At 43.6% G+C, this 26834-nt stretch overlaps 1 protein-coding gene across 5 annotated transcripts in view; it reads left to right on the forward strand.

The window, feature by feature from the left end:
- The window catches only part of Smarca2 (SWI/SNF related, matrix associated, actin dependent regulator of chromatin, subfamily a, member 2), a 170702-nt gene extending 157373 nt beyond the window's left edge, over positions 1-13329 (forward strand). For all 5 annotated transcript variants that reach the window (XM_021151582.2, XM_021151584.2, XM_029472470.1 and 2 more), the window contains 5 exons: positions 5934-6039; positions 6502-6603; positions 9158-9290; positions 11084-11226; positions 12340-13329. In XM_021151582.2, coding sequence (XP_021007241.1) covers positions 5934-6039; positions 6502-6603; positions 9158-9290; positions 11084-11226; positions 12340-12375 — 520 coding nt within the window. In that variant the 3' untranslated portion in view covers positions 12376-13329. The remainder of the gene's footprint in view (positions 1-5933; positions 6040-6501; positions 6604-9157; positions 9291-11083; positions 11227-12339) is intronic.
- Positions 13330-26834: the final 13505 nt, after the last annotated feature.

Raw genomic sequence — 26834 nt, forward strand, 5'->3', positions numbered from 1 at the left:
TTCCTGTAGTTATCCTGTGTGTTCTTTTTGTGCTTGTCTCACTGGTCAGATTTAAAGGAGTGGGTAAGGAAACACGCTGTTCATTCGATAGAAATCAAAGCTAGCCATGTGACACGTGTCATTTTCTTTTCTTAAAGAGAAAATAAAACGTGATTCTCAGACCAACATCACATTTCCAAACAAGGTAGTCCAATCAAAGCCTTGAGACCCCCTTTGTGGGTGACCTGGTTCAGAGTTGCATTGGATTATAAATCTTGGTGCAGCGCGTGTCCCTGTGACTGTCTCTGTGACTGTGTCCCATCGCTCCTCTGATCTCTTTCTCCTATGCTTATCTCAAAACTTTTGAGATGGCCCACACATGGAATTTAATATCCTCTGGGTGGTTTGTTTGTTTGTTTGTTTTAATTCCATAATAGCATCTCCCTGCCCCCTACACAGCTTTAGACTCCCTAATACCCCATCACAGATCTCTCTGATGGTAAACATCTTGACTGTTTGATTTAAATTATTGTAAGTTACCCTGTGATGACGATCTTGTCATATCTTTTTCCCATTTTATATCTTTTGTGTGTTCACGTGTGTGTACTTGCTGTGGCACGCCCGTGGAGGTCAGAGGGCAACTTGTGGGAACTGGTTCTCTCCTTCTATCCTGTGGGTTCTGGGTACGGATTTTACGTCATCAGGCCTGGTGATATTTACCTTCAGTGTTGCTCCATCTCTCTGGCACTCTCATCTTTATCTTTGTTTCCACCAAGAGGAGACAATAACTGCAACAGTGGTTCAGAGTGCCACTGTTCCTGAGCTGTGCGTGAGGTCAGGTGGCAGTCCTGAGTGAGGGCTTGGCTTCCCTATCATGGTGGCCTTCCCTTTCTGATAACTGAGGGGTGTGGCGTGGATATCTGTGTTCTCTCTTGAAATGCAGGGTGGTTCTATAGGCTACCCACCCAACTACCCTAAACGAAATTAAACTTATTCCAAGCCACAAGAGCCTGGGAAGTCAGAGTGAAGTATCAGTCATTGCCTGGTGATCCCTAATCCCTGACAACAGATCTCACTAGTAACTATAACATGCTCATGGCTCCAGATTCATACCTGGCTCAGGGTTTCTTAGATAGCTGGGGTGGGGTGAGGGTGGGGGACAGGTGTGATCTTGAAGAAATTTATCAGTGGGGTATATGAAGCTGCTTCGGGAACCTGATCTGGGGAGAAAGCGGCATTTACTCACTTGCTGAGATGTCATTCCAGGTTCTAGCTTTTCTTCCCAAATTACGTCCTGTATAGGATATCTTCAGGACTGTAGTAATTTTCCTATACTATCCTTCCAACCCTAAGTGGGTGTTCTAACTTATAACTTCATTTTTCTTATGAAGTAAGCCACAGTTTTACGATCACTGTTTACTACCAACAAGACTTCTTTTGGCCTCAGGTAGTCATATCTTGTTCACAACTATGATAGTCAATTGATCAACTTCATTGGATGATAAAGAAAATACAGTTGTTAAAGTATTTGTCTTGCAAACTCATATCCCATGGTTTGACCCCCACTCCCCCCCCAGAACTACATCAAGAACTGCAGGAACCATGTAGATGCATAATCCTTGTACTTCAGAGGATAGCAAGGTCAAGGTCAGCCTCTGCTGTTTTAAAGACTGGCATGTCTAACCTAGTCTAAAGCATGTTTCCTGTGGTACCCAGTCAAGGTGAAGCTGGTATCCATGCATTGTATACAGCCTCCATCTAGAGTCAGTGTCATAGATGGGGGAACCTTACCTTGTGGACCATAGAGGTAATGGGGACAAACTGGTTTCCAGATGAATCATAACAAACTAAATCTCAGTGGTGTGTGCATGTGCCTCTTGTAGGCAGGGTTTGCAAGTCCCCATTTATGGGCAGAGCATAGTGCTTCTCTTCATGCACAGGACACAGCCATCAAATCCTTGTGCCCATTCACTTTGGTAAACAGAAAAGAGCTTGCCACCTGCTCCTGTAAGCCCTGAGCTCAAGAGGAACCTTGTCTTGCCCCACTAGCCCTGTATCTTTGTAGTCACACATCATAGGATGTGTGGATGTAAAAATGGATGTAAAAGCTGTCTGTGGACTTAGGGAGGAGGCACAGCTTTTGCCACAGGAAGTAGTGCACTTCAATAATTTATACTTAGGTCTTACATTGTATAAAATAACATAATGAAAAAATACCTAGGGTAGACTAAAGGCTCCAAACGAGCCAGACTACCTTCTTGAAACAATTCTCTAATTATCCATCATTCAAGTGACTTCCTTCTTTTATTTGTTTAAATCTATATTTTTTTGTGGGTGAGGTTAATTGTTGCCGTCCTTTAGCAAGTATCCTGCTACCCTGTTGCATTCTATAAGTCCTACATGTAACGCTAATTTTTCCAATCTTTATTTTTAGCGATGGTTCTTAAATGCTTTAACCTCCCTTGTAGCCCACCACCCACCAGAGGTAGTAGAAAAGAAAGGATATGGGGGAAGTGGACCTGCTTAGAAAGGTTCTTTGGAGCAACGTCCATCTATGTTGTCTGGAAGTCGGCAGTTCAGTTCACAGGTTAGCAGGCAGCGGCAGCTCGAACCACTTGCAAACACTCGGATATACCAGCAGTCTAGTTCAGTAGTCAAGTTAGCAACAGCAGCGACCTAGCAGAAACAGCCAGGCCTCGGCCTTGGCTTGAATCCACAGGAAGAACCTGGAGGGACACCAGGTCCCCTCAGCTGTGCCATTTCTCAGGAAAGTGAAGAGCCGTGAAGCTGTGAGACCCACAGCATTGCACAGCTAGCTGTGCCAGCAACCCAAGCTCTCTCTCCCAACACTCCATCAAGTCCTCCTTATACCCTCCAAACATCACGTGACTTCCATGTGCCTTGCCTCAGCACGTGCATCCAATCAAACTGAGTCCTCAGAGTCCCAACAAATGTTGCTCAGCTATGCTAAGGTAGACCAATACATGCATGCTGTTAGCAAAGAATCCTTTATCACATATTCTTTCATGTGCTTACATTAGCAGAACATCCTCTCTGCTGTGTCTGCCTCAGCAAAACATTCCTTCATGAGTCTGCCTTCGTCTTTAACCTGAGTCCACTTCAGGAAAGCATTCCTTCATGTGTTTGCCCCAGCAAAACACAATGGACCCTCCAAAAAACCCTTAGGTTTCCTTGTCCTCAAGAGTCGAACATTATCTAGGTCAGCCCTTGCTGCACAGGCCTTGATCTCCCCTCCCTGGGCTGCCACCACCAATCACCCTGGCAAGGATGATGGCAAAGATTTGACAATAGAAAAATGTTGGCATCTTGTGGGAAGAAGAGAAGTAATTCTGAGAAGCAAGGCTCATTAAGTTAAATGCAATTAATATTAAGGAGACTGCCCTCCATTTTTATAGAGGATGGGTCTGGATTGTGGGAAGATCAATATAGTGTTTGAAGTGGGGTGGATTTCAACCAGGACTAGTTTACACCTGTAATCTTAACCTTCTGCATGCTGAGGAGAGAAGATGCAATGGGTTTGGCCATCCATGGATTATAGAGTAGACTGACCCTATCTTGTCACCTCTAGCACCAGATATAAGAAATATTCAGTCGTACACATGAGGATGTCTCAAAGGAAAACAGGCAATTCTGTGGAGCTCACAAAGCATCCGTAGAACAAGTAGGGCATAAAGCCACACCCTAGAGTGCTTGGTGGCTAGCCCAAGGTATGGATGCAAGGTGTGATCCAACTTGATGGCTGGAAGACAACTTCATAAGTGGCTTTCAGGTCATTCTCATCATCTTTCTCTCTTTTAAAGGAGGGTGGGACGTGGGTAGCAGAGAAAGCAGGAAGGAGTGTTTAGACCAGTGGGGCTTTATTTATTTATTTTTAATTTGTTCTCATTTTATAGTACCAACACCAAGTCTGAGATCACTCAACTCTTCTCTTATGAGCATGGGTGTCTCTGGACTTGTTCCTTCAGTGGACCTTGGGCCTGCAGGTTTGCCTGGAGAGAGGAGGCAGGCACGGGTGACCTTTGTGGCTTTGCATTCAGTTGAAGTTCTAGTGAATTCTTGGGTCTAGTCCATAGCGTTTAATTCTTACTTCACCCTGAGCACAGGTGAAATTGAGAGTCCGTCCATCACAGGTGTGCGCAGCCAAGATGTGCTTGTAATCTGTCAATAGAAAAATGACACCATCTGATGGGACTATAGGAAATGACACTGAAGATGTCAGTGAGGGTCAGGTTTTAAAGCCAGGGCTACAGGAAGGTCCAGTGTGTGGATTGATGCCAGCTTATGAAAACACTTGAAGAAAATACTTACAGAAATAGAAAAATCAACACACAGAGAGGCTACTTTTTGTCACTATTAAGGTGTTCTCTTTTTTTTTTTCCAAAAAAGGTAAAATATGAGTTTATCAATTTCAAAATGGGTAGAAATGCACAGCAGCCATTGTGGTCCTGTGTTGGAACTGGTTGTAAACAAGGAAATGTGCTGTATACTTCGTGATGCAAATTATGGACATATAAACATATCTCAGTCTGCAGGGGTTGGAGGGGTAAGAGAACACCTTGGTTCTTGCCACTGTAATCCAAGAATCTAATTTCCTAGCATTCAGTAGTCTTGTTTTTAAACCTCTTGGGTTTGTCCCCGATTTTAGTATTCATGAGGCTCATCTGAGCATTAAAAATAAAACAAAACAGTGACCCGCCATAGCTGAAAAAACTTGCCTATCCTTTGACTGAGGATTGTCGGTTAATTTATGCAGGCCCCTTTGCACTTCAGCTTTTCCCCCACTGGTTGCTAGGCAACCACTTGAGTTAGTGCGCATGCCTCTTTTATGATAACTGTCATTATGATTATTTTTTAATTATACAACTGGGACTGTGGATTAAAACGGCATATTGTCACTCATGCCTTGCTGCTGCCTCTGACCAGTCCTAAGCCCTGGTGCAGCCACCTTCCAAAATTTACATGCGTGCGAGGGTGGGGGGCTGTTTATGATTATCTTTTGATGTTTCTGGCCGCACAAAGGGACTGGAGATGCCATCCTAAAGGCAGGAAGAGTTTTGTGGGAAATGACTAGACCATATATCACAAGCTGCTATTGATTTAGCGAGGCCAGCTCAGGTATTGGGATCTTGAACCTCAATTATCCTCCTTTGTACCTTTAACCGTGCCTGCTTCCAGCTTTAAGTTGATGTGGAAAGCTTGTTGCTCTGCAGCCTGCTTTCCCAGATGACAAAAGGCTAAAGCATCTCTCTACTAAACCTGCTTTCAATAAACCCACCATGCACTGGGGGAGGGGGGGGGAGGGTGCAGCTCAGAGCCGAGAAACACACAGCACGCACATTAGCAATTGTTCTCATTTGTCCAAATTGCTCCACATAAGTGCATGTGGGGGACGGGAAGGGGCTCCTCAGGCAAGGGACAATGGGAGGGGCTCCGTGGTGTGTAGAAACACGTAAAGGATTGTGGGAGCATACAGCGGCTTCACATTAGCGTTGCTCTGTATATTTTAACATATTTTCCAAATACATAGTGAATCTGAAGACAAAAGCAACATGGGAATCAGGGCTATGCGCCTTCTTTTAACCAACCCTGTTTTTCATTTAAAATGGGACTTGGGGCTCAATCAGTTATTTTAAATATTTCTCTCATGATGAGAAGAGATTAGCTCCTGACAGGGGAATCCACAGGGTACTTGCCACATTTGTGTGTGTGTGTGTGACAGAAGCGGGGACATAACTGTGCTCTCATGTGATTGAAGCCAGCATGTGGGGCATCAGCCTCCAGAGCGGTGGTGGGCTTTTGCTCCACTCCCAGAGCCCCTGTGTGTGTGTGTGTGTGTGAGACCTCCTTTGCTGTGTTGACGAGTCTCTGAAATGACCCCCTCGCTGAGGAGTGCTTCATCTTCTTTGTTTCTGTTTGTCTCCCCCATCCTGCAGTTCAGGGCGACAGCTCAGTGAAGTCTTCATTCAGTTACCTTCCAGGAAAGAGTTACCAGAATACTATGAATTAATTAGGAAGCCAGTGGATTTCAAAAAGATAAAGGTAGATACTCTGTTCACTGTTGTTCTTCGAGTACACAAAGGAGGATGCATGGATGCTCTGGAGTGATTCTAGGTGGGGCTGGGGTCGTGGCCTCCTGGTTGCTAACCACTGACCTACACAAGGCTTGCCCCAGGATAGGCCGGGCCCGGATGGATGGCATCCATCCTTCCCGTGCATGTCATTTGGTCACTGCAAGCTCAGATTACACACACTGCATGTTTCTGAGAACCTTTCTGTCCCTCCATTGCCATTCATTTCCCTCTCCGTGCACCTTCCTCCCCTGTCCTGAAGATCACTGGTGGGAGGGTGGTCCTGGTCAGTGACGCCCCGCCCTTGGGGTTGCTCAGCCCCGCCCACCCAACAAGGCTGAATGCTTTGAAGACAAAGGGAAATGTGGGCTTCCTTAACCGAGTAAGGGCGGTTACATATCCCTCTTCTGTTTCCATCCGAAATTCCCATCAGGAGCGAATCCGTAATCATAAGTATCGGAGCCTGGGAGACCTGGAGAAAGATGTCATGCTTCTCTGTCACAATGCACAGACATTCAACTTGGAAGGATCCCAGGTATGTGTCAAGTTGTCGGAGACATGTCTAACCTTAACCGTGCTTAGGTTCTGGGAAGTGAAGTATCTCATTTCTACTTTTTCGAACAGTTCCTTCCTCCCAGAAGAACACTGAAAACCAAAGAGGCCGTGTTCTCTGCAACCTGTACAAATCAGGGGAGGGATTGGGCCGTAGCTGGGTAGGCTTCTACTCATGCTTCCTGCCAGGCTCATCTCCGCATTAGAGGGGGAGCTCAAGCAAGCCATTGATGGTGATGCTAAAGGCTGGGTACCATATCTCTAGATTGACAGAGACTCTCTGTGATGACAGTTGCCTTCTATCGGGAGGTCAGAATCCAGTGACTTAGAAAAAGAATGGAGAGGGTTTTAGAAAATTCTTGGTTCTCTTCTTCATAGTCGGGAAGTCATTGTAAGTAGCAGTGAATTTATGAGCCTAAGGAGGCAGACACTTCCTCTTTAGTAACAGCTCAATATCACTTATCAACGGTGGGAACTGATTTCTGTTTTCCTTTCTGGCCTGTGGCTACCATGTCCAGCAAAAGAGAAGAAACGAGGAAGGGCAGGTTACACTAGAGATGCTGCGTGTAAGCATGCGGCCCAGCAGAGTCCACTTCCACAGCCAGGATTGACAGTGACACTGCCGCCACATTCCCCACCCCGGGCCTCCTGCCTTTCTCCTTTGCACTCTTGGCTTACCCCTGGCCAGCTTGTCCTCACCTTAACTTGTTAACTCGTATCTCTGGCAGATTTTGTCCCAGTGTCCTCATTGTCCCCACTGCTGTCCTTATCTTTTGCCACAGGGTACCCTACTACTTCCCTGAATGTGTCAGCCAACTTTTTTCTTTTTTTTTCCTTTGAGGCAGGGTTTCTCTGTGTAGCCTTGGCTGTCCTAGAACTTGCTCTATAGACCACACTGACCTTGAATTCACAGAGATCTGCCTGCCTCTGCCTCCTGAATGGTGGGATCAAAGGTGTGCGCCACCACTGCCCGGCTGGTGCGGGTCACCTTTACAGCAAAGGAATTCAATCCCAGAGAGCAACAGCCGTTCATTCATACTTTGCTTTTGAATTATGGCAAAAAGACAACATAAAACTTTACTACCTTAACTGTTTGTTAAGGGTGAAGTGCAGCAGTGTTAAGGCTGCTCCTGTGGGTATTTAGTAGGTCTCTAGCAAACAATGACACCTTAGGTCTTTAATACTCTTCTCCCCGACCATGGCTCCTACAGCCACCCTTGGACTTTATGTGTTTCATTACATAAATGGAATCACTCAGTGTCTGTCTCTTGGCGACTGGCTTCTTAGGGTTCTTCTGTGTTGTAGCAGGAGACAGGAGGTCCTTCCTCCCAAAGGCTGGATCCTAGTCCTGCACCAGCCATATTTTCTTCAGTCACTCATCTGTCAACAGACCTTTGGGTTCCTTAGCTCTTGGCTGAGGTGCATCTTAGGCACATGGGTGTGGGGGGGATATTTATTTCCTCAAGACTTTGCTTCTAATTAATGTGATTACATATCCAGAAGTGAGATTGTTGGATCCATTTTAATTCCCTGAGGGAAAGAAGTGTGGTTAGACTTCCTGTTCCTCTCACTACAGCCTGGGGCTGTGTGTGGATGGGTGCAAATGTTAAGCCACTGTGGACTGCACTGAAGGTCAGCGACAGGCAACAGCAATGGGAAGGGTTCCTTTGCCACTGGGTTGCCATGGTATTTAAAAGTACAGCTTAAATAAGTGGGCTTTAAAACATTGACTTTGCCTGGGATATGGTGGTGCTCACTTTTAATCCCAGCACTCAGGAGACAGAGGTAGGTGGTTCTCTGAGTTTGGGGCCAGGCTGGTCTACAGAGTGAGTTCCATGATAGCAAGGGTGGTTACTCACAGAAACCATATCTCAAAAAAAAGAAAAAAAAAAAAAGAAAAAAAAATATGGTGGGTTTTTTTTTTTTTTGATCAAAGATGAGACCCCATCTGTTCCAACACATTTAAATATAATAATTATATATTTTTGAGACAGGGTTTTACTGTATAACAGAGCCCTGGCTGTCCTGGACTCACTTTGTAGACCAGACTGGTCTCAGAGATCTGCCTGCCTGCCTGCCTCCCGAGTGCAAGGACTAAAGGCACATGCCACTACACCCAGCCTGAACACATTCTTTTAGCTTCATTTCAGTGTCTTTGGTCTTCCTTTGAGTATCTTGGTGCCCATATTTGGATTCACTGTTGTGCCTCTGGGCTTTCATAAGAGTACATGGTAGCCTGGTGAGTTGGCTTCGTGTTTAAAGCATTTGTCACACAAGTATGAGGACCAGTTCAGACTCCCAGAATCTGGGATGGGTTTGGGGTCCAGCCTATAATTCTAGAAGAGATCCTGCCTTGACAGCTAATATAAAGAGTGATTAAGGAACATTCCTGCCATCTACATACATGGCCACACACATATGAACACATACTATACACATGGGGAAAGGAAGCCAATGACTAAGGAGGTGCACACAGCAGTTGTGGGTTTGCCAGACTCAGCATTTGGGTTTTAACAGCTGACGCTTTGGCCATTTAGATCTACGAAGACTCCATTGTCCTACAGTCAGTGTTTAAGAGTGCTCGGCAGAAAATTGCCAAAGAAGAAGAGAGTGAGGAAGAAAGCAATGAAGAAGAGGAGGAAGATGATGAAGAGGAGTCGGAGTCAGAGGGTAAGTCCCGCGCACCTGGCCCTTCCCACTTGAGGGGCTGTTTCCACAGACACTAAAGACTATATACTTGTCCCGCTTGCTTGTGTCCAGTTTTCTCTGCTGTTAAAATGAAGCACACCAGCTATGGAGCTCAGGACTGCCCATGTGGCCTTTGGATACACACCACCTGTCACTCAGGGCAAAGCATTGTAGCATGGCGTCTACAGGGTTTGAGGAACATAGACTTCGAGGCTCCATCCCAGTGTTTCTGGATCAGAGAGTCCCATCCTCTACATGTTCCCACAGGGCACTGCTGGACCCAGGCCTTACTTAGACAGGCATCGATTTTCAAACTGATCTTAGTGCACCTATTAATTTTGGTTTGCATAGAGACCTGATTTCACAAACATCATTTGGTTTATTGCTAATTAATGTAGGTGAATTGGAAGGTGAAAGGTATAGTTCCATAATCTATATGATGTGGAGATGTGTGTCCCAGTTCTCTGATATTTTGTAGCATACATTTCTACACTTAACAGATCCAAAAACATTAACGAATGCTTCAAACTGTCTTAATTTCACTGTTCCAATCAGGCCGGTTCCTTACATTTCCCCAAAGAGATTGGAAGCCTCAGCTCACGTATTCTTTCTGCAGTGATCAAATCCCCCACCCCCACTGAAATAGATCCAGCCGGTCCTGAGATCTACAAACATTGCAGGGATTGGCTTATGTGGTAGACCCACCTTTTCGTGACTTATCCTCAAGTACATGGAGTCATAGCCATGGGCTGCCTATTGCAGAAGTTCCTGAGGTGGCATAGCATGTCACACTCTTCTGAGCAGGAGCAGAAATGGCTGCAGTCTTCCTGACAATGCAATTGACCGCGTTAGAATGTCCTGTGTAGCTGCTACCACTGTACCCCCACCAAACTCTGCCAACATGGCTTCACAGTGGCTTTCTCTGTTGTAGCGCCCATCACTGGGGAACTGGTTAAATTGATTATGGAGTAGATGGTATGTGGGAACTTTTTAGGGGTTGAAAGGAAGCTACGTGTGTGAGCTGATACATACGGCTGTCTCCCTTGAGTAGGCAAGCCATGCACAGTGGGCATGCCTGAAGATTTATCTAACTAAATAAAGCTTCAGATATCTATGCATGTATGTGTCTATATATATTTGAATTCTTTGTAGGCTAGAATATAGACTATTTACAGGTATAAACTATGCTTTTTTTTTCTGGAAATAATCAGTAGAGAGTCATGAAATGGGGTCAAGGATGCATGTTGTCATTTTTGCTTGTCATTTTGTCTCTATGCATTAAAAATGCTACTCAAATGACTTAAATTTTTATTATTTTATTTGTTTATTTACATCCTAAATGCTGTCCCCCTACCTGTCCTTCCCTCACTGAGTCCCTCCCTCATCCTACTACTTGAATGTTTAAATTAAATAGTGCACACAGTGAAATCATCCTTTTTTTAAACAACCCTTTATAAGATTTAGTAATAATTAATGTAAATTTTTTATTTGTTATAACTGCTCTGCTCAGCCACCAGGAGCCAGGAAAAAGATCCACCCCCCACCCCGACACCGAGTTCCTCCTCCCCAGTAACTGTGTGTGTCCCTCACCTTTCAAACAGGGACCAGCTTGCATGTAGAAGAGGTGGGCACATGCTATCTAGACAAGCAGGGTGAACTGGCATGCCACTGAGGCTCTCCAGCACTGGGGGAAGTCGGACTTGCTATCCACAGGTGGGATAATGATAATTTGACTGGCTGAGTCCTCACTGGGGTCTCTCTTGTGACTGCTCTAGCGAAATCTGTGAAGGTGAAAATCAAGCTGAATAAAAAGGAAGAGAAAGGCCGGGACACAGGGAAGGGCAAGAAGCGGCCAAACCGAGGCAAAGCCAAACCCGTCGTGAGCGATTTTGACAGTGACGAGGAGCAGGAAGAGAACGTGAGTGTACAGGCCGGAGCAGAGGCGGCTGCATGCTCCAGGTCCCAGGCCCTCTTGGGGTACACAGTCCTCACTTAGGCCGAGGAGGAGGAGGAGACCTGGGAAAGGGAGCCGTGTTGAGTGAAATTTAGAACAAAGAATCTAAAGCTGCCCGTGTTGCTGTGGAAATGAAAAGCTCTCCATTGCAATTCCCCTTTTCAATCTTCCAGTACACGTACGTGCAAATACAGTTTTCTTCATGGCTGGTTAATATTTTATATCTCTCATACCCAGCTTGCTGTGAGTATATAGCAGTTCAGATAAAATAATGGTTAGAGGGGGGGAAAGGAAAGGCATTGTGGCGGCGGAGGTTTTGGCTGTGGTGCCTGAGATTAAATCCCCAGAGGCTTTATTCTTAGCAGGAAAATTTTAGGAAGTATTTTATCAAACCAGCACCTTGCAATCTGAGGAATACCTTACTGTTTATATTAGCATTGTCACAGAGATATCACTTTGGGTCCAGGGTACTCTGAGGGTTCCGAGGGAGTGAATGGTAGGGTCTGAATCCAGACGCCAGGAGCTTCCTCAGTCTAACACCGTTGACCCTGCCGGTCTTGGGGAACAACAGACAGAAACTTGGCCAGTCCCGTCCCTTAACTCACGGCCCACAGCAGCTCAGCTTCCCCAACATGACAACCCCTACACAGCTCTCATTCTGGAAAGACAGTTTCCCATCTTAGTACATAAGTGAATTTGATTTTCCTTTAACACTTTGCTACTCCGGCACGATCACAAAGTTCTAGAACCTGGCTTCCTATATTTCAGTTACATTTGAAACACCATGTTTTCCTGAGATGACTTACCAATGAGAAGACATCCAAGGCATGATCTTATTTTTGTCATGGACAGGTTTCCCAAGCTCAGACAAAGGTAGAACTGGTTAGCAGAAGTTAGACTTCTCTTCTGAAGAGAAGTCGCCAGTGGCAGACAGCAGATGCAGCTGGCAGGCATCGCCTTGGGCTTGATAATGCAGCACTCCCCATTTGGGGGCATAGAGGGTACCCATTCCTCTAGAGTCTGTCTTTCCACTGAAAGGGGTGTAGTGCCCTCAGTCTGTCCACCTCTTTCTTTTAGGAACAGTCAGAAGCAAGTGGAACTGATAACGAGTGACCATCCTGGACGTGAGCTTCCCGCGGCGGCAGAACCGAATGCTTTCTTCCCCCTCTCCTTCCTCCCCAGTGAGTTCACTTGCCATTCGGGCACACTGGGTTATTTCTCCGTCCTCATTGTCATCTAGAACTAGCTTTAGGGTAGTGCCAGACAAACATATGATATCATGGTGTAAAAAAAGAAACGCGCGCGTGCAGACACACTACACACTCACACACACACACACACACACACACACACACACATTTGTAACATATTGTGACCAAATGGGCCTCAAAGATTCAAAGATTAAAAACAAAAAGCTTTTGATGGAAAAGATGTGGGTGGATAGTATATTTCTACAGGTGGGTCAAGTTTGGTAGCAGTTTGATGTGCTGGGTTCCGTCATCTGTTCTGATGAGAAGATTTTTATCTTCTGCAGTGCTGATGGCCAGGAGGAACCATTCAAAGCCACTGGTTATTTTGTTTTTCATCAGGCGATTTTCAAGATTTTCATTTTTTTTTCAGTATTGTTGGTTTTCTCTTTTCTCTTTTTTACACTGTGGTACATATAAGCAACTTGACTAGTGACAAATGTACAGTAGTTAGATATCACCTACATATACATTTTTCCATTTTATGCTCTATGATCTGAAGAACAACAAAAAAAAGCTTTTTGACTTGTATAAGATTTATGTCTACTGTAAACATTGCTGAATTTTTTTTTGTTCTTGTTTTATTGACAATGCTATTGAGTATTACAGTGTCTAGAGTACCCTGGATGGCTTCTCTTGTCCACCCGATCTCCCGTGTTACCAATGTGTATGGTCTCCTTCTCCCGAAAGTGTACTTAATCTTTGCTTTCTTTGCACAATGTCTTTGGTTGCAAGTCATAAGCCTGAGGCAAATAAAATTCCAGTAATTTCCAAGAATGTGGTGTTGGTACTTTCCTAATAAACCGATAACTTACCTTGACTCTGTCGCCTTTTCTTTTATGAGCGCTAGGGCACTAAACCTCTGGGTGTGAGCGAGAGCTATCTGCAGATAGAGAAGGGCCTTGTCATACAGATCATAAGGGGGGAGGGGGGAGATCATTGCTTTTCTGGCTAAAAGAGGGGCTGCTGCAAGTCAAGCTTTGCCTCCTGGCTTAAAATTTCATTCATTTAGTCAGAAAAATCTATAAAGGTAGGTAATGTGGAGACTGGCTCAGTCACTACCCATATGCCCTTTCCACTAAGATTTAACAAAATTGTGTGCAGTGTGCCTCGTTTTAATAAGCCATGAGGATGTAAGTCACAAGAGCAGGTACCCACAGTCCCACTGTCAAGCAGAAAGGATTAACACCCATCCTCTAATAGTTAGTAGACCAGTCACTAGCATATCTGCCAGTTGCCCTAAATTTGTGTTTGGGTTTTCAATCATATGTCCTTAAAAAGCCAGCCCCGAGACTGGTGCATCCTTCCCAAGGAACTGCCGGCAAAGTCAAATGGAAGTTTTCCACGCCACTAAGGAGGGTTAACGTTTTCCTAGGGAGCAGGTGAGATTGCGCTAGGTGAGCTCTCCGGTGCCATATCAGACCACAGTCCTACAAAGCTTCATCTTCCGACCATCTTCAACTCTGCTCTGACTTCTCAGCTACACGGAGCATTCCAGAATATTATATTTCATTTTGGGGTTTGCTTATGGGATTTATTTACTGTGGTAGGAATGGAGACTTCAGAGAGAAGACATATTAACTTTCCACTCCAAAACCACTTAGTATCAGTTCAAAGCAAACAGCGCCTTCCCCCTCTGCTTTCGTTTCTTTATTTTCTTGGCTTTGGAGGCCCTGCAGTTGGAAAGCGAGCCAAACCATTGTTTTTATGGTCCAAGCCTTCTCTGCCTGGAGCGTGTGCTCCCCTTTTCCTCCTACTGCATTTGCTGAACTGTTCTCCCTGCCCGGTACACCACGTATCCCATTGTCCACCGTCTCCATGCCGTGTATGCTACCCACCTGCTAGTCATCCCGTCAACTCACAGTGCCGCTGTGCTTCTTCAGTTAACAAGATCAACGGTACCCTAAGTCCACATCGTTTGCCACTTGAGCCCTTTTTGTACGCACTGCATCATCTCATGATCACTGAAAGGGTCAGCATAATATGGTATTGATATGTGTGAGTTGGGGAGAGGGAGAGAGAGGGGGAGGGAAACAACAAATGCTTGAGATAATGAACTCACAAAGGCTTTGTCAGCTCACACTTTTGGAGCTTTCAGTCCACAATCAGTTCACTCTATTCTGGCGAAGGCTCCACAGGACAATGAAATGCCTGCGACCCAAGAGAGAGGGACCAGGGCCCCACAGTTCCCTACAGAATTATGCCACCAGTGATCACAAGATCTCATGCCAGGGCCCACTTGCTCAAGCTATGGCTATCCCCCCCCCCCCACCAAGCACCTCCTGGAGAAATGTAAGCCTTTAAGACATAAGCCTTTGGAGGACATTCAAGATCCAAACTACATCAAAATAATGTCCAAACTGTACTGTTTCCTACTAGTTAAGCCTTTCTCTACCTGCTTTATAAATTGGACTTCGTATATATTTATAAAGTAGAGATTTTATAGCAAGGTCAGTTCTGTTGGTGGTTCCAGAGGGGATCGTAGGATGTGTCCCTGTGGGAAAGGGGGGCTACCAAATAGCTTTGTCAAGCAAGCTCTCCAGGTATACATTATGTAGAAGATATTGCTAAGCACTTCACCTATGCAAACAGTGGAGTTACCCTTCCACCATCAGGTCCTGGGGGCATTGTCACAGCTTGCTCTCTTAGCTAAGTCCCCCAGAGAGTTGGTTTCAGTCTCCCTAGCTTGGCACACACCTGGACTGTCTTAGCCTGAGCTCAGAGCATGTGCTTTGTGGTCTCAAATGAGGCCATTTTCATAGGTCTGCCTTTTAGGATGAGATATGCTGGTATCATCAAAGTATGCCAGATATGGCCACATTTCCTTCAACAGCACAATGCTTTTGGGGAAATGCTGTCACATGATGTGTTGATATATGAATAATAGATTATTCTTATGAAAACAGATGGCAGTTTCTTCTATGGGACCACTGTTGTATCTGGAAGATCATTGGGTAGTGTGTGCATTGTAGCAGGCATGCCTGGGAAGGTTATTAAGGCCTCTGTTTTAAAAGTACTTTTTCTTTAAGTTTTTTTGTTTTTGTTTGTTTGTTTGTTTTAGTTCAGAAACTGAGATCATAACCCTGACTTAGAATCAAATGTGTGGGTTGTTCCTGGCTTTGCCCCAGACATACATGAGTTTCAGTATCCTCTGCAAAATATGGAGTGAGTTGTCTATAAGTTCAGTGTTGTAGTTCATATACAGCTTTGTTATTAAAGGTTTCCACTATTTAGGGAAAAATAACTTATAAATGGCATTAAAGAACCAGAAAGATTCATAGAACTAAGAGGTGGTTTATAAAGCAGCGGCTCTCAGCCTTCTTAATGCTGGCCCTTTAAAACAGTTCCTCATATTGTGGTGACCTCCCCCTCCCAATCATACAATTATTTCATTGCTACTTCACAACTAATTTTTTCTGCTGTGAATTGTAATATAAATATCTGATATGCAGGATATCTGATATGTGACCCTTAAAGGGGTCGCATCCCACCAGTTGAGAACCACTGTCAGGAATGCTCATCGGCCCACCCCTCAAAGGGGTCGCGTTCCACAGGTTGAGAACCACTCTCAAAGCTCATCAAGCATCGATGGTTTCAAAATCAACGTTTCACAGTGTTGTTCCCTAGACCCACAAAATCAGCATCACTTGGGCACACAGGATGCAGGTTCATCCGAGACCCACTCAAGTAGAGTCATGGTGAGCCCTAGGAGTGGAAAATATCTTCCCTGGCATGTGCAAACCGCAAATCTAAATCTATCAGATTACAGGCAAAAGTCTGTTATTCCATTTCTGGGAAGCCGTGTGTGGCCGAGCTCATCTTGGTTTCTAAGGCTGCTTCCCGTGTGCAACCCAGCACACTCACTCTCCTGAGAAGAAAGTAAGAATGAATTTGAAAAGGTGAGGGTTTCCCTCTCACACCTGGCTCTCCTGTCATCTCCGCGACAGGCAACAGTCGTCATTTGTACCCGAGTTCAGCCTCAATCAGGTTGATATGGTCTAATACTTAGGGGAAATATCTTTGGTTTGCTTAGCAGAGAGGTACTGACAGAGTGTCTGCTTGAAGATATAGCCTTTTTTTCCCCCACAGAATTTCATATGAACACTCAATCTTGCTACATAGATACCTTGGAGGAAAGAACCAATCTGTTTCTTTGAAATTTGCTAGTGCTGCATCAAGATAAAGTATGATTTTTTTTTTTTTTTTTTTTTTTGCTTCTTTGAATACACAGTCATATAGTGTGAGAGGTTCAGCGTTAGGGAGGTAGAGGCAGGAGGATTGCCACCACAAGCTGGGGCTTGTGTTATGGAACTGTTTTACACACACAAAGACCCTAGCAACATGCTATTCTAAATCCTAGAGAAAACTGTTCCTCAAAAATGAAGAAACATTTGGGAGCCTAAACAGAAGGAATTGGAGTTCAAGGTCAACCTGAGCTAGATAGCGAGATAGATCCCATGTCAAAATGAGAGAGAAGAGAAAAATAAAGAATACTAACTCCTAGCTATATTTCTAGTCTTGGGGTTTGTTTTCTTTACTCTTGATTTTCTGTAATTTCTCATAAAAATTGAGTTTTTTGGGTTTTTTTTTTTTTGAATCATGAGTGGACCTATCTTGCAAGAAATGTTAAAGATCCTTCAGGGAAAAAGAAAATAAAAGAGATACTGACCTGTATGGATAAATATTCCCAAAGATATCCTGGACCCAGTCCCCACCAAATACCAATGACATCTTTATAGAACATAGAGAAATAAACTTTAAGATTCATATGAGGCCACAAAAAATACCCAAAACAAACAAGAAACTGGAGGCAGAACTTCCTAGCTTCAAAATATACTAAAGAGCTATAATAAGCAAAACAGCATGATACTGCCATGAATTAACACATGATCTATCAAACTGAAAGTCTTGAAAAAGAAAAAAAAAAAACCTTTAGATTTCTGTGAATCAATACATGACAAAGGGCCCAAAGCCACGCCCTGGGGGAAAGGTCTCTTTAATAAAAACTGTTGGCACTGCTGAGCATTTGCCCAAAGAATGCCACACCTTATGGCATAGACCTTCATGTTTTCCACTGGTCTTGTCACAGTGGCAAGAAATGAAGTTAGCCTAGCTATCCATTAACTGAAGAATGGATGATCAAAATGTGGCTCATATATACAATGAGATTTTATTCCTCTGTATAGGGAAAAAGTGAACTTTACAGGGAAATGTGTGAATCTAGAAAGCATTAAGTGAGGCAGCCTGTATGTTCTCTCTCTCACACGGACCTTAGACTCTGGTGAAGCTGTGTAGCCAAGCAGGAGAAGAAAGGGGGAAGGTCAGAAAGCTAGAGGAAGAAGAGACTCTGAGGGAAGCAGATGCGACAAGAGAACCAAATAGAGAGGGAGTGCTGGGGGCCGTGGATAGCGGGGACGAGGAGGCAGCAGGAACAGGTCAAGACTGGAGAATCAAGCCAATGAGGTATGGATGGAAACCCATTGGGAAACCGATTACTCTGGAAGTCAACTTAATGTGTATAATTTTAAAATGCAATAAATGGTGGTCCCCAAATGCAAAGAAACGGAATAGCCCCCTCTCTCACACAGACAGAGGTCAGATGGAACTATAAACTGCTTACTGAAGGACAATGGAGAGAGGTGACGTTGAACTGGACAAAAAGTATGATCTTCCAAATACAGATAAGACAGTTGCAAACTGCAGGGTGTCTGCCGAGCAAAATAAAGTATCTTAGAGGGAGCCTAGAGGAGAGAGCTGTGTGTGTGAAGGATGTATTATTTTATACATACATACATACATACATACATATATATATATATATATATGTGTGTGTGTGTGTGTGTGTGTGTGTGTCATATATATATGACAGACTCAGTAACATGCCCAGGCTCCATCTGACTTGAAAACAGGCTAGAGATCTGCACAGATAATCTCTCAGAAGAAGATCCTATAATCAGGGCATTGAGACTGGATATAGCAACAAGCACAGGGGAGGCATAAAGATCAGGTATTCAAGGCTACCCAGCTTGAAGCCCAGTTGTCCCTGCTACCCAGTTTGAGGCCCAGCTGGGCTCCACAAGGTCCTGTCTCAAAAACCAAAACAGCAGTAGCTGTTCAGAGCATTTTTCTTGCAGACAAAAACTCTCGGAGTCATTTGTCATCAGCCTCTACCTTCTGACCATCACTTCAGGCAACTACTCACCTACTTTTTATCACCCTAATTTTGCCATTTTTGGCTTCACATATAAAGACACATTGTGAAGTCCCCTGTGGATTTTTTTTCCCTATTACCATTCTTGATATTTTTTTCATGCTGCACTCTTTTTGTGCCTTACCAAGTAGTATTTCATAGTGAATATTCTACAACCCGTGCATCTGCTCTGGTTAATGGTTTAATAGATAAGGCTGTTCTGAACACTGCCATGTAGGCTTTTGTGTGGCCATGGTTTTGATCCAGTAGGTGAGTTCTGAAGTATCAGATTGCTATATTATATGGCAAATACATAGTTAGAGTTTGGGGAGAATATACTCCAAATGATACCTCATCTCACAAAAGGAAATTCACATGAGATAACTAGACCTTATTTTATTTTATTTTTTGAAGGATTATTTATTTTATGTATATGACACACCAGAAGAGGGCATCAGGTCCCACTACAGATGGTTGTGAACTACCATGTGGTTGCTGGGAATTGAACTCAGGACCTCTGGAAGAGCAATCAGGGCTCTTAACCACTGAAGCATCTCTCCAGCCCCTGGACCTTAAATTTAATGGAGAAATATTACATCTCTAAGAGAGAGCATAGAAGAGTGTGCTATTAGATTAGAAAACTAGTTTTCTTGCAGGCAACCAAAATCAGGGGTCATAAAAGCACATGATGACAAAATAGATTTCCTCAAAATCAAAAGAGACGACGATGTTAATTATTAAAATAGTAAGGCAAACCCCACAACCTATGATAACATACTTTTAAGCTGTGCATAGACAGGGCGTCTTCAGAAAGTCCAATTACATTCGTCCCACTATGAACTTTGTCATGTGGCTAAAGCTACTTTCTATGTCCCAGGAAGGCATGGGCAGGGATACTGACAATTTGCCATGTAATTCCTTGAGTCCCTGTGGCTGGCAGGACTCAGAGCAGGCTCCTGCTCTCTTCCCTTGGTGTTCTCAAGAAACTTGCTCACAATAGCAGATCTTGGGTAGGTTGACCCTTGGATATGACACTAATTCATTTATGGTGAGGTTCAAAGGTTGCTGTTTGCTGTGGTTCAATAGAAATACCACTACTTGTCCTGTTGGTGGGATGAAAATGTAGTGTTTGCAATGAGTGTTACCCCAGGGAAAAGTCCTAACGAAGAAGCCTATGACAATAATTCACATGAGGACTTCTAGAGGTTCCTTAATTTATAAATGCATTTTAAAGGGAGGTTAAATTGGAGAAACAGAACTCCAAGACTACCCAGTACTATACAGATCCAAGCATGCACTTCCTATATACATAAATATCACTTCTAGAAAATTCTATCCATGTGAACTGTCATAAAACATGATATTTACTATCCCACTCGGGGATCCATCCCATAATCAGCCACCAAATGCAGACACTATTGCATAACCCAGCAAGATTTTGCTGAAAGGACCATGATATAGCTGTCTTGTGTGAGGCTATGCCAGTAACTAGCAAATACAGAAGTGGTTGTTCACAGTCATCTATTGGATTGAACACAAGGACCCCAAATGGAGGAGCTAGAGAAAGTACCCAAGGAGCTGAAGGGGTCTGCAACCCTATAGGTGGAACAACAATATGAACTAACCAGTACCCTTAGAGCTCGTGTCTCTAGCTGCATATGTAGCAGAAGATGGCCTAGTCGGCCATCATTGGGAAGAGAGGCCCCTTGGTCTTGCAAACTTTATATGCCCCAGTACAGGGGAATGCCAGGGCCAAGAAGTGAGAGTGGGTGGGTAGGGGAACAGGGTGTGGGGAGGGTATAGGGGACTTTTGGAATAACATTTGAAATGTAAATGAAGAAAATCTTTAATAAAAAATTGAAAAAAAAAGACATGATATTTGAAAATAGTGTTAGGAAGGGACTGCACAGTCCTCAAAGGCTCGGTGTGCTCAGGGTGACCTGTTTCCCCACACTTCCTAGCAGTTACACTTGAATCAGCCCAGATAGCTTTTCAGATTTTCTGGGAACTTGTATAGGAGTTGAGATCCTTAATAAACAACATAGACAAGGAGAGTTTTCTTAGAGTCAGGTACCAGCCTCTACTGCTTCCAATGTTTCAGAACTATGCCTGCAGCTTATGTGTCTTCTTTAAAGCACATTGATGGCTTCCTATGCTCACTCCTATGTCCAATGCTGACCAAATCCTATCACTCATGTGTATCTTCTGAAGTTATGGAGACTCCCTGTATTACACACTTCACCAGCCCCCCCACATGATGGATCAAAAGGCCTTCTCAATGGATGATCTAAAGGGGTAGCCACCCACATTACGATTTCTGCAATTTTTCTTGTCATCTAGTTGGTGCTATGATCTTTGCTTGCTTTACAAGGATGGGCAAGGGCTAAACCCAGTATCTGGCTTGGGATTAACAGTGGATGAGAATCATAGCTTGGTTTTACTTCAAATTTGTTTCATTTCCAAACCAGTAAACAAGCAATGTACACCTGATAGGAAGAGTGGGATCCAATGTTATGTGGCCCAAAGTGAGGGCCCCACTGGGACAGAGCAGCTCAGTCCCTAGAGGTTCTAGAAAATGTCAATAAGAAGATACCCCATGCATACATATCGATGCAAATGCATTTAATACATGCTAAACCTGTAGAATTTTATTACACCTCTAAATGACATTAATTTCCTTCAATCTATGATGCCATAATTTCAACTGGCAAGAGGTTTTTTTTTTCCCTTAGTAATCCAATCCTAACCAGATTACTATTGATATTGTTATAGAGTCCATAAAATACTTTTCCTTCAAGCCTGGCATAGACACAGTTGCACACATGCTCTGGAGAGAAATGCCATCAGCCAATAATGAGCTGTGCTGTTCTTTCCAGTCAGTGACTATCCCATTGTATCATTGAAGTTCCCAAATCTGTTCCTTATGGATATTCTGGTTGGTCCTCGTCTGTGTTTATCATTGCTAATAACAACAGATGGCATGGATAGGGTGACATTCATGTGGTATAGGTATAGGAAGGAGAGGGTTTCTTTGGGGTTGAGGAAGGAGAATTCAGATGTTAAGTGGAGGATATAAAGTATGGCTTAAGGTTGAGGAAAGAGGAAGACATGAGACAGGGGGAGCTTTTGTTGGCATTTTAGTCTGGTTGAACCATGAAAAATCCTTCTCCAAGTGCCACTGGCAAATTGGCATGAGCATGCTCAAGTTTCAAGTAATCAATGAGAACTGTCTTCCAAGAAGCTGCCTCAGAATCAACTGAAGGACTTGTGAAATCAGATCGCCAAGCTCCACAGAGGTTTTGCTGTTTAAGGCATGGAGCCAGGCCTGAGAATTTTCAAATCTGAGATATCAGCAGTGACCTTTTCTTGACTTCTGGGCCACACCTTGAGAATAAGTGTTCCTGACTAGAGATGACAAACCAGCACTCTTTAGTTAGTTACATTTGGCCATCATAACTTTTTATTGCATTAGGCCTTGTCAAAAACATTTAGAAATGGGGATTTCTCCTAAAAATCTAGACTTGAACCTTCTGTTAGAAAACTGGGGCTGTATTTCTGCCTGGCAGTACCTAGATGAAAGCAAGTTGGCTGTTTCTTAGAAGACTAAAAGAGCCAGACATATATCTATATTATTATTTCTCATTGAAATTCACCTGCCATTCTATGCCCTGGTCCTCCTGTAGCCCTCTTGGTAGCTACACCAAATTCTCTTTTGCTCTGGGGCTCAGCATATGAAATTCCATTACCTGGTATGTTCTCACCATTGTTGCTACCACTGTGGCCTGGCTTTCCCTCGTGCCTCTGCCTTCAGCTGAGAAGCCACTCTCTCCCATGAGCTTGGTCTTCTGTCCCTGTGATGGAGGGTAAATACTCCTCTACGTGCTCCCAAAGTGGTCCTGAGCTTCTCCATCAAAACTATTCACATCCCAGTGTATTGTCTCCCGACCAAATGAGTGGATGAAGATATAAGGCAGCTAAAGTAGTAATAAATAATATTATACAATCTTTGCTTCCCCCCCCCCAGGTGACTGCAATGGAATCTTATGTTTTATTTCTAATTTCAGATGTAACAATAATGAAAAATATAAATTTTAATTAAATTTTCCTTAAAACTGCCATTCAGGAAGAGAAATAAATTTAAACTCCTTAATTATTTAAAATACCCCACTAGCTTGTGCTGCAACGCAAGTTTTATTGTACTTGGCTAGAATTTACTGAAATCCAAGCACATGAGGTTCATACCATGGCATTATTCAGCTACATATTCCTGGTGATCATCTGTAACTATCATGTTCTTGGTTAAACCAAATAGATAGTTGTTTCCTCACGATGCTATTCTAGAGACAGTCAGAATTTGATACAAAAAGTTTTAAAATTTTGTAGGAAAAGGGAGAAGTTGGAAGGATTTACCATATTCACATTGACCAAGATCTCACAGTTGTCCCTCTGGGAGACTCTTGACCTAAGAGAAGATATGGATGTAGGCAAGTACAAAGTAAGATAGGAAAACAGGCCTGTCTTCATGGTAGGTAAAGATGTCACATAAGTATTCAGAGAAAACACACCTCTTTTCAAGGTATACCCAGCTGGCATCCGATCTGGTCATGCAACAAAATTTAAAAGATGAGTATTCTACAAGAAACAAAAAATTATTTTCAAGTACGTTAAAAAGAGGATCTTGTAAATCTTTGTTTAAATGAGAAAAGTTTGAGAAAGTAACCTAGCTTAAGAGAAAACAAGTGCAGGGTGAAGTCTCTTTGTAAAAGAATTTGGGAGGCAGTTTTTGCCAGGAGTTAGGCTATGACCTTCAGAGGTTTCTTAGTTTTCCTAGACCTGACTTTTCTCATCTGTAAGCTGAGCTGATAACAAATGATCTCTCAAGTCCTTTCTGGTATTATTCAAATGAGTGTCTATATTCTAATTTTTAATACTGATTAGACTTCTGTGGTCCATGCAATTAGTTTTGCTATGTGCTTCACAATAAATTCAGCTTTGGAGTCCTTCATTATGTGCAGAGGTAGTCGTGTCTTATTGCTTAGGAGACAAATGAAGTGTCAACTTTATCCTGAGGAAAATGATTAGAGATTATGTGTCTAGAGGGGAAGAGCAAATCTTATTCAAAAGTGAAATAATAACTTCAGAAGGTCTTGGAAAGACTTTGAAATATTCTTTGGAGTCAGATAATTAAAGACAGATGATTGCATGAGTAAGTTCCCAAATGCAGTGGAAATAGCCGAAGCATGTGTCATTAAATAAACGGCATTTCATTAGTCCTTAATAGGTAAGGGCTGGGGGAAGGAGAACATGCTGATAGATTTTGTTAAATGTATTAGATCCTAAGAAATGGCACTTAATATATTTCAGGGAAAGCCATTGGTAATGAGCATGACTGCAATTTGCATATTTCCTTGTTTATTTTACACCTACTCATACCAATGAGGATATCTGTATGTAAATGTAATGAAATAGGCCAGGAATGGGTAAGAGATACCCACCCACAGGAACACCCCTACACTACACCACTTATCAGTGGTCTATTGGCAGTCAGAGCAGATAGTACTTAGTGACACTCATGGGCAATGACAGTCACTTCCTGAACTAGAAAGAGCTCTCCAAGTAGCAAGCTTACAAGTGTAAGAAACCCCAAATTAATCTGATATATTTAAAAGTCAGTTGTTTCACTGAAATGTGAACAAAGGAAAGAGTCCCTAACAGTGGAACACTCTAGTAAAGTATAGTCTGTTTCATGAACTGTAAAGAAACCAAAGACAAAAGGAAGCAGAAGGCCCAGGGATCACCCTGGTCCTTAGCCCACCAGCTCATGTAGCTTCACACACTGGGTTATATTGTTTCACAATAGTTTTAGCATTCTGAGCAATTGCAGCTAAGAGTATAAGGCCGGTCTTAGTCAGTGTACTATTGCTGCAATGAGACAGCATGACCACAGCGACTCTTAAAAAAAAAAAAAAAAAAAAGAAAAGTCTTTAATTGGGGCTTCCTTATAGTTTTACAGATTTAGTCCATTATTGTCAAGGTTGGAAATATGGCAGCACATGGGTAGACATGGTGCTGGCGAACTAGCCAAGTTTCACAGGCAGCAAGAAGAGAGTCTGGCTTGGGCTTTTGAAACCTCAAAGCCCCACCAAAAGGGGCATACTTCCTCCAACAAGGACAAACCCACTCCAACAAAGCCACACCTGCTAGTCCTTCTCAAGTAGTGATACTTGCTGATAACTAAGCATTCAAATATATTAGCTTACGGGAGCCATTCTTATTTAACCCACCACAAGGCCCCTGCAGCAGGAAAAGGCCAGGGGCATGAGGGAAGGTAAACTAGGGTGCTGAAAGGCTTGGGTACATAGCAGCTGAATTTAGGTGAGCTCAGCTATATAGAAAGGAAAGAAGCTAGGCCTGCTAAAACATACCTGTAATCCCAGGTTCTTAAGAACCTGAGATAGGAGGATCCCCCAAGTAGAGTGCCTGCTTGGGCAATTTAGCAAGGCTTAGTCTCAAAACCAAATCCAAAGCATTCCGGTAATACAGCTCAGTAATAAAGTACCTGCCTAGCCTGTTGTGGTGGCTCCTACCTGTAATCCTAGCTCTTGGGAGGCAGAGGCAGGCAGATTTCTGGGAGTTCAAGGTTAGTCGAAAGATGAACGCACATCCATGGTCCTGTTCTTACATTAGCTCACTGGCTAAAGATGAGCAAATTCATTTTACTCAGGAGAGTGAGTGGCATGGTGCATTTGGAACCACAGAGCTCTGGGCTGAAGTGCCATGAACTGAGTGAACGAGGGCATGCACAGGAAGTTGCTGGCATGTGGATGGTACTCTGTGTTCGCTTTCTCTAATTACAGCTTCATCCCAACCTGTCCATGTCAGTGGTAAACCTTACAAGCAATATTTTGTTTTTGTTTTTGCTTTTCCTATTGAGGCAGGGTCTCACTATCTCACTATGTAGCACTGGCTAGCCTAGAATTGGCTATGTAGACCAAGCTGGTCTCAAACTCACAGAGATTTCCTTGTCTTGACCTCCTTAGTGCTGGGATGAAAAGCATGAACTACCCTGTCCATCCCATTTTTCCCCCACTTTCACTGAACTGTTTCTGTTGTGTTTTATAAAAAAAAAAAAAAGAAGGAAGGAATATGTTTGGTGGAGGTGCAGTATTGTGTGGGAGAAGGGGGTAGAGCCTCTGTGGGCCCATGCTGAGGCATCCCCTTCCCAAGAAGTACTAGCCACATGATGGTATAGTATAGAATAGAATTTATTTAGGGCATGAAGAGGGGAGTTGGGGAAGTAGTAGAGACAGAGAAAGGTGGGGGTGGGGGAGAGAGAGAAAGAGAGAGAGGGGGGTAGAGGAGTAGAGGCTAGACATGAACACATGGAGAGAGTGGGAGGAGGGTAATGGGGAGAAAGGGGGAAGAGGGTAAGGGATCAAGAGCAAGAGGAGAAGAGAAGAGAGCAAGAGAGTTGTTTTTAAAGTGCCAGTTAAGTAGTCATGTAGAGATATTATTTGCTGGGTACTGTGAATTAGACCTGGAGATGTCCCAGTAGGTAGGGACAAGATGGTGAAGAGCAACTCTTTGGGTGTTGAAGTTATTAAAATGTCCCTACTGGCATCTGGAGGACAAAAATCAATAACAAATAAGCAGTCAGATCTAGACTTGCCTGGGTCATCACTCAGAAGTTAGTAGCTATGTGTGAGTCCCGGGTTTTGGCACCATATGTTAGCTGAAAACAGTGTGTTCCTGGACAGATCATGCTAAGCCAGCACAGTGCTCACTTTGGGAGGTCTTTCATAACAGAGGGGAAGAAGCAAGGAAGAGAGAGGGAGCTTTGGGTCGGGGTTCGAGTCTTTAATCTGGGCTATGACATAGGTAATGCAGGTGGTGATGCAGATGATGCAGATAACGCAGGTAACCCAGGTAACGCAGGTGCAGGGTGTGTGTGACAGTTGTCATAGCAACAGACACAGGAGGGTCCTTGCAATCTAGGGATGACACTGTCACTGAATTCAGAGGCTGGCTGTAAACAGCTTCTGATGCTAACCGATTCAGGATGATCTTCCATGACAGTGTGCACACATGTGGGAAGAACGATGTATACATACTAGTTTCTTATACTTGTTACTACT

The sequence above is a fragment of the Mus caroli genome, chromosome 19, assembly GCF_900094665.2.
Source record: "Mus caroli chromosome 19, CAROLI_EIJ_v1.1, whole genome shotgun sequence".
NCBI lineage: Eukaryota > Metazoa > Chordata > Mammalia > Rodentia > Muridae > Mus > Mus caroli.